This window comes from Cyanistes caeruleus, chromosome 3, assembly GCF_971803275.1.
Source record: "Cyanistes caeruleus chromosome 3, bCyaCae1.hap1.1, whole genome shotgun sequence".
In the NCBI taxonomy this organism is placed as follows: domain Eukaryota; kingdom Metazoa; phylum Chordata; class Aves; order Passeriformes; family Paridae; genus Cyanistes; species Cyanistes caeruleus.
Genome location: NC_141703.1, coordinates 3,859,883 through 3,868,153, shown reverse-complemented (window position 1 = coordinate 3,868,153; position 8,271 = coordinate 3,859,883). Strand labels below are relative to the sequence as shown.

General features: G+C 43.1%; 1 protein-coding gene across 1 annotated transcript in view; it reads right to left on the bottom strand.

Annotated features, from left to right (window-relative positions):
• Positions 1-2,961: 2,961 nt before the first annotated feature.
• PCP4 (Purkinje cell protein 4) overlaps positions 2,962-8,271 on the bottom strand; it is a 47,552-nt gene continuing 42,242 nt past the window's right edge. The window contains exon 3 of the mRNA XM_023926670.2: positions 2,962-3,764. Coding sequence (XP_023782438.2) covers positions 3,637-3,764 — 128 coding nt within the window. The 3' untranslated portion in view covers positions 2,962-3,636. The remainder of the gene's footprint in view (positions 3,765-8,271) is intronic.

The following is an 8,271-nucleotide window of genomic DNA, read 5'->3' as shown; positions in this document are numbered from 1 at the left end:
CCCAACCTCAGCTCCTCTAAGAGGCACTCAAGGCAGTCCTGTTGAAACTTCTGGAAAACCCAGGTGCCCCTGGGTTACCATTTCCCTCCTGTCATCTCCCCCAGCAGCAGGTTTGGGAAGCACAGCTGCCGTGGGGCCGGTGGTGATGTATCATGGCTGTGTTATATCATATTGTTTCTCTCTCAAGGCTCCTAGTGAAGCTGCTCTTGGGAAATCTCTGAATTCTGCTAAGTGACATTTTCCATCTAAGTAACATTTCTAAAACAAGTTGTTAATTTTCCCAGGAGCTGAGGCCAGTGGGAGCAATGGTTTGAACAAGGCAGGTGTTGTGCACCTGAGCTCCTCCACAGGCCATGGGTGAACCTCGTGCAGCCCTGGTGATTTATTTGCATTAATTTGTTAATTACTTAAGAGGGTCAGTTCAGATGGGATATTGGGCAGGAATTCCTCCCTGGCAGGGTGGGCAGGCCTTGACACAGAGTGCCCAGAGCAGCTGGGGCTGCCCCTGGATCCCTGGCAGTGCCCAAGGCCAGGTTGCACACTGGGGCTTGGAGCTCCTGGGACAGTGGATGTTCCCTTCCTATAGAAGAGAAGGTTAGAAAGAGATGATTTTTAAGAACCCATCCAACCCAACCCATTCCATGGCTCAATTCTATGATCCTGTGATTTTGCCAGGTTGCTCCAAACTCTGAGTTGTGGGAGCCTCTGCTCTGGGCATTAATCCAAGACTCATTTCTACTTTCTGTGAAACCTCCACTTCCCCACTTCCCCCACAGGTCTGGCTGTGGTTTACTTTTCTGTCTTTAACTTGATAGACTCCACATTCTTTGCTGTTTTCCTTGTGTGGGCACTCCTGTGCTTTTTGATGGCTTTTGGTTCCTCCTTTTGTTCTCCTCTGTGTTTACTTCCACAGGTTATTTTACAGCCCAGGCAACGATGTGAACTAAGGATTTCAAAGGCTCAGGCAATTGTTCTGATCACTCAGCTGTAGGTTTTTCTCCTCTGGGATAATCTGGCAGCAATTTGGAGCAGAGGCAGCATGGATGTGTCCAGGGAGGGTGTGGGTGTTGGTGGCAGGAGCCAGAACCCATTTCCTGCAAAATCTACTGCTCTGAATATTCTTCCATGTTACCTATGGGAACTTCATCAGCACAGATATCCCCCTAATTTAAATCTTTCTTTCCATTATTCACAGTTAGGCAGAGCTCAGTGAGTGTCTGGAAAAGGCTCACATTATCCCTGGAATATTTAATTGTCTTTCACCCATCCTGGTTTAATCCAACTCCTTTTCTCATCTCAGCCAAACCCAGATAGGTCTTTGAAAAGAGAGAGTTAGTGGTAAGAAAAGAAATTAACAGCTGTCACCTTGGATGTGGGCAAAGGATGAGTGAAGATCACGACTCAGGAGCAAGAAAGCTCTTGAAAGAGCATGAACTGAACCTGTGTGCAAACACATTTACATAAAAAGGAAATTGTCTGTTGGGGCAACTGCAATTATTCCAAATTTCATGCCAGATCACTGTTTCCTCGTTGTGTTTCACTGTACATTAGGGCTGTGTCTGTAAGATGCACTCTGAACTGCATGTTGAAGCAAAGCCCTGCTGCTGAAAGAGCTGTAATTCATTTACTAGCAGCCCCTGTTGCTGGGCTTCAATAATGCAATCGTTTTCTGTGTGTCCCAACCATATGATTATTCCTGTTGTGTAGGAAATTTAAGTCCAAGGAATGTCAGATCAAATATAAAAGCCTAGTGCTTACCCATAGTTTTTATTCAATTAAGTAGCCATTACAGAGCTCATGCTGTTTCAAATGACATAATGCAGAACACAAATGCAGTCTTTTATTACAAATGTATGTTCATCTAAACAAAATGGCACCAAAACAATCCAAAGCCATTACAATTTTTAGATTATTATGCTTAGGCTATTATTATATGGTGAGCAGTCGCTGTGAAAGACAAGTGGGGGAACTGGGGCCTCCACGAGCCACACTTCGAGCACAGCAGCGCTGTTATTTGAGATTTGTGAAGTTCTTAAATGCAGAGGAACAGTGCTGATAAAAAAAATAATGAAAGCACTGAGCTAGAGCTTGGAGGACGCTGGCTTTGCAGGTGATGAGTGGGAAAGTCATGCCTAGGACCTGACACAGACAGAAGTGGCACAGGCAGGATCTGGGCAGCTTTAGGTGTTTTGTTTCTAGAACAAAATGAGTTCTAGAACACTCTGTGATTTCCCAGCCAGTCTCAAACACCTCACCAATGTCTGCAGATGCTTTCTTCACTGCCCACAGGATTTCTCCTGCTCAGCATCCCTGAGGGCTCCCCGTAACCAGCACGGAGTCTGAGCTCTTGGCACCACCACTAAAATGATGCCCAGCATCACAAGTGCCTTAACCTGCAGGTGGTTTTTCCTTTTTCCTTGTAATTCCACAGCTCTGCACCTCTCCAGCAGTGCTGCCTGATGGGCTCCTGTGGGAAGGGCATGAGATCCCTCCTTTCCCTCTATTCCTGCCTCCTGCTCTGCCTTTCTGTTTAAAGGTGACTAATGATGCATTTGTCCCTTGCCTGGTGATCAAACACTCCTGTGGAAGGTGGGAGAGGAAGAAAAGAATCCCCCTGGGCAGAGCTGGGAATGCCACCTGGCTCTGTCCCCCCTGGAGGAGTGAAAGGCTGGCAAGGCTGTCACCACTCACTCCCCAATTTCAGACACGTCGCAGCTGCTTTTTGTTGATCCAAAGCTGGGCTAGCAGAGTGATAAAGGGGCTCAAAGCTGAACACACAACAGTGCAAATGGACACAGGAAACCTGTTATTTACTCCTTAAATACTGAAAACAATAAGGAAATGGAGATGGCACAGAAACTCTTGTTGCTTATGTAGACTGAAAAACAGCATCAAGAAATTAGAGTTTAGACGGTCAGTTTCTATTTTTACGGACAAAAATCAATCCCAAACTTCCAAAGGTATTTTGTGTCTGGTTTATTATTTTCTTTCCATAACAGTCAATGAGGTCCAAGATCTCTGAATGTTATCATGCAAAGAGGAAGGACAGGCACAATTTCCCCACTCAAACCACTTTATTGACACACTTTCAAGACAAAAATTAACTGCTCCCTGCTTCCTACACCCCTCATGCCAGCTTCTGTCTGCAACTTTCTTTTTGTTGTTGTTTTTACGTTCAGCTCATTACGAGTCATTTTATTTTCACATTTTGCTGGCAGCTGGAATTCTCCAAATGAGGGAAGCAGGGCTGGGATGCATCTATCTGATCCCTCAGCAAAAATCCCTGCGACATACGGTGCTGTTACGACTCTGAGCTTTAGGTGGAGAGGGAAACAGGCATCTGGGCTGGGTTCATTTGTAACGCTGCACTTGCTGGATTAATATGGAAAGACAGATGAAGGCAGACACTTTAATTACTTCACCCTAACTTTTTATTACAACATCAAGTAAAATGGTGAGTTACAGAGGGTAATGGGTGTGAAACATCTGGGATGAAGTCGCACACAAGCTCATGGGTTGTTATCTGCCAATGGGGTTTTAAATATTGATAATTTCTGTACATGCATCTTTGTGTTATTTCTGATCTTCTGGATAAATCATCTCAGGATTACTTTGTTTTGAGCTGTGAGGTAGCTACTAGGACTGGGACCCCGCTTTTTTCTTCTGGAATTTTCTGAACTGGGACTGTATTGCCACGGCCGCCCGCTCTGTCTCTGGCGCGTCCATGTCTATGTCAAACTCCTCCTGGACCTTCTTTTGCCCATCTGCTCAAAGGAAACAGAACAAAAACATCAACAGGTGTTTCAGACAGGGATAATCACTAAACAGCACAGGTGGAAAATTCTGCTTCTTTCTCTTTCTTCACTCATCCAGCATCTGGGCAAGTCCCCCCCAGCCCAGGGAGCCAACGGTGAGGGACACAGGGACTCTTCTGTACCACCTGGCAGGGAGAACTTAAAAGTCTTTTCCAACCTAAATTATTCTATGTTTACTCAATAAAAAAAGGACAGATTAAAATACTTTGAAGTAGAGGCATTAAGACCCTATTCTTATCACACTTCCAACACGAGAGGAAGAGATAATACTTCCTAAGGCTAATTTCCATCCTTTCCACTCATTTCCTGCCTCATCCCTTCCAACACACACAGCTCTTTCCCTTTGAATCATTTATGTCCAATCTCTCCACCACTGAGCTGCTTCCCTCACTTCTCTCCAGGCTCTGCTCTTGTCTTTCATCCTCGATCCTTGGCTCTTTGCCTTCCTTTATTCCCAGGCCTCAGCTTTCCCTTCAGCTGCATTTGGCCTCCACATGGACAACCCAGCTGACTCTGCTGAATTTTCCTTCACCCACCTACAAGTTAAAAGTGCAGCCCTGAGAAACTTCCTGCCCTGGTTGCAAAGATAACCCTAAAGTGTCTGGAGTGAGTCAGTGGGAGCACTAACCTCGTCACAGCAGCGAGTTTTTCACCACAGACTTGGTTGTTAAACTCATTTATGTCACTGCTGTGTGAACGTCACGCCAGGAGCCTGCAGGGAGCTCTACTTGGGGGAATTCACCCATTTTGAAGCACTTTGCTTTTAACTCTTGCCATTAATACCTCCAGGATGCTCATCCCCAAGTACCGTAAATGCAAATAAAGGCAACGCTTTCCAAGTATTATTAAAATGAAATTTATCCCCCATTGTCTCTGTCCTGCACAAAAAACAGGGATGCCATTCCATGATTTTTAGCATGAGTCCTGCAGTATTTCTTGCCTTTACTTCTCATTCTTACTCAGAACTCAGTTTTTGTGTCCACTTTAAACTGAGAAAATATTTGAAGGGAAGGTTATGCAATATTCCATATTGATTTTATTTTAACTACAACAACCAAATAAATGCAGCTATGCTAACCTAAGAGAAATGTTCGCTTAGTATTTTATTAGCAAACATTATTATTTAGTAAATATATTAGTAAATTATTGTTTAGTAAACAATGAGAGATGAAGAGAGATGAAAATGGAAGAAGGAAGAGAAAATCTGGATGAAAAGAACAGCTTGAGAGCTCACCAAGTTTTATTTTACAGGCTAATGAAAAGCTAAGCTATCAAAACAACGATTTTTGTGGAAGAAAATCAATCCATTAACTTTATGTCATTAAATCACAGAACCACGTCATTAAATCCAAGAATCTGCATGGTTTGTGTAACTATTGGAGCAATACAACCACCCTAATTACAGAAATACAATTACAGTTTATCTTCCGTGGGGAAAGGGACGTGAAGGTCACAAGTGACACAGCCAAGGGAAAACTGGAACTGATTTTCATTTGGTATTTATGGGTTAAAGGCTACCTAACAGTAAAAGTGGAGTCTATCCATAGATTTTAGCCTTTCAGTGTATTAATTACTGTCCTTTGGAAATGCCAGTTGGGAAAACCAGATGGGTGGATGAGTAGACACAATTGGGTTTGTATCTCTTGATGAAATCTGGTTTGTACAGCTCATTTCCTATTAGAGCCAAGTTTTAGCACTATCTTAACTTGCAACAGTGACTCAGCAATCTCGTGTTAAGACCTAAGAAAATGCAGCATTTAGTGTAATTTGTCTCTAGAATTTCCAGGACACTTAAATCTTTGATTGATGTGTATCCTCATCACTGCCTTAAAAATCAACTGTAACACAATAATTTACAATGTCTTAAGGTTTGACTTCCTTTTATTTTTTTCTGACCTGCTGTTGTTGACATCAAAACCAAAATTCCATATGCACTCTTCCTATATTTCTATTTTCCTATCACCACTGAGAAATGGTAGGACGAGAAATTTTCAGCCACAACTTAGACTTGTGATTAAGAAATTAGAAGTATTCAAAAGGGCCAAGATATTTATATGAATAATGAAAAAATTAATAATTGGCTGTAGGGATATATAATATAGTATTAGGGATATAGTAGGGAAATATAATGTGCGTAATACACATTATAAAGCAACATATGCATTATCTATATACAATGTAATCGACATACCTGTAAAAATTACCTTCTCCCTATGCTCATATTTCACTTTTTTATACATGTATGGTCCATCCACATTTGCATACACAGAGAATATATTAATAAATATATATTTGCACATACATAGAGAGTTTAAGTCCTCTGTTAAATCTGAAAAGACATGGATTGGGTATTTCCCAAATTTTGGGAGTGGATTTTCTTGGAGTTCTCCCCAAACCATTTTCTATTGATACCTGTCACAACACAGATACTTTAACAGATGGACTGTCTGGAGAGAAAATTCAGTGGGGTGCCAGCTGGGGTTTTGTCTAAGGGAATAAAATTTTAGCTTTTACCTTGAGCTGCTTTCCTAAAAGCAGCCTTGTGATTTTGCACACCCTGCAAATGACATGGTTTTAGTGGTTAGGAGCAGGAGTTCCAACTCCCTCGTGACAGGGGAGCTGGAACCAGGTGATCTTTAAGGTCCCTTCCAACCACACCATTCTATGATTCTACAAATTAAGAATTAACCAATTAATTAAAATGAAAACCCAGCCTGGGCTCAGGACCGGCACAGACTAGAAATCACCTCACTGCACTGATAAAAAGACTAAAAGCCTTTTTGCATCCTTCCTGCTCCATATCCACCCATGCCACGCTAACTTCTACCTGTCAGTAGCTGTTCACATATCTCAAGCGTGCAGGCTGTTGGATTTGAGTCCTCAAATCATTAAATTTCTGCACAGAGATGAAAGCAAGCCCGTAGAAACGCTCCTCTTTCATGCACCATCTCCCACTCCTGGTTCTCCTTTCACAAGGGATAATTATCTTGGAAATTGTGTGAAAACCCAGGAAATTCTCTCTCTCAGCAGGCCACAGCACAAGAAAGCACTGGCACAGGTTTTACTCTTGGACTTGATTTTTTCATTCCTACTGGTGAGGGCCAAGCATTCTGATAACAAACCATCTTCTTCCAAGCTACCTTTATGTGGCAATAAAGGTGGATCAGGATTCCCTCCCCACCCTCTTCCACACAAAACCTTCTGTTGGTATCTTCACTTTCTAAATTACATGATGATTCTTTCCACATGGATATCTGAGGATCACTGAGCTATACCCACCCCCATGAGAAAACCAGGGAAAACAAAACTGCTGTCAGCAGACTTAAACTCAGGAGCTTCTTGTGATTCTATGGGATTCAGAGATGGTTGATAAGCCCTGGCCTGCATTTTCTGCTTTTTGTGGGGGGATCTGCTTTCACCATAATAAATAAATGCCCCTAAACCCTCCCACTAAACACTGCTATTTCAAGGCTTTCCCTGAAAGATTTTCCCTGAAAGATTGCTAGACTCTCCTGAACACAGCCTGACAAACCAGGGCAGTCAGTGCATGTCCCTGCCAACAGGGGAGGTGAACAATCCCACGCCAGCACTTGCCGGCTACAACAAAAGATTGTTACCCAATGAATTTTCCAAAATCACGTGTTTAACCACGGACTGGCTCTGCTGCCAGCTGAGGCACATCTGCTCAGTGGTGGGACAAACTCCTTGGAACACAACATCAACTGCTTGCTGCCAAGGGGCAGCCCACACCCCAGCACTGCCACACTGCAGGGCTGAAGTCAGAGAACATTTCTAGGGTGCAGGTTTTCCCTCACCACAGGCAGCACTCATCCCAGCAGGAGAGCCTGAAGCAGCAACTAATGAGCTGCTTTCCAAGTCTCCCATCATCTTGTGCTGCTGCAACTGAAAAAAGATCTATGTATTCCCTTTCCAGATGAAACACTCAGCATTAGAATGCTGTCTCCATGATCTGCTACAGCGCCTCGTGATCCATGGCAAACACTGGATGGATAATGAAGCTGAAGGAAAACAATAAAATCTTACACATAAATCTACCCATCAAACTCTGAAGAAATATGGTGCAAATGTAATTATTCACAAGTTTGCCTCCAGCTATTTCTTTCATTTACTTTTCAACTATGAAGTAAAATGAATTCTGACAACGCTGGGAATAAGAAACATTGCTTATTCCATATGGGCTGAAAGTCTAAAGCAGTCTTGTGTGACATCTGAACACAGCCTAAACAGACCAGTCCTGCCCAAAACTGCTCAGGGAAGGGAAGAGATTGCTGGGGTGGAAAAGGGGACTCAGTCTTTAGTCTCAGAAATTCCCATCTTCCAGATGAAACAGAAATTGCTCGTCACATTCTGGAAAAACCATTCAGCATGAAAAATCACACGGGCTGAAGCCTCAGACTGGCATTTCACATCTCAGGTGCCATCCTCTGCCCCTGCT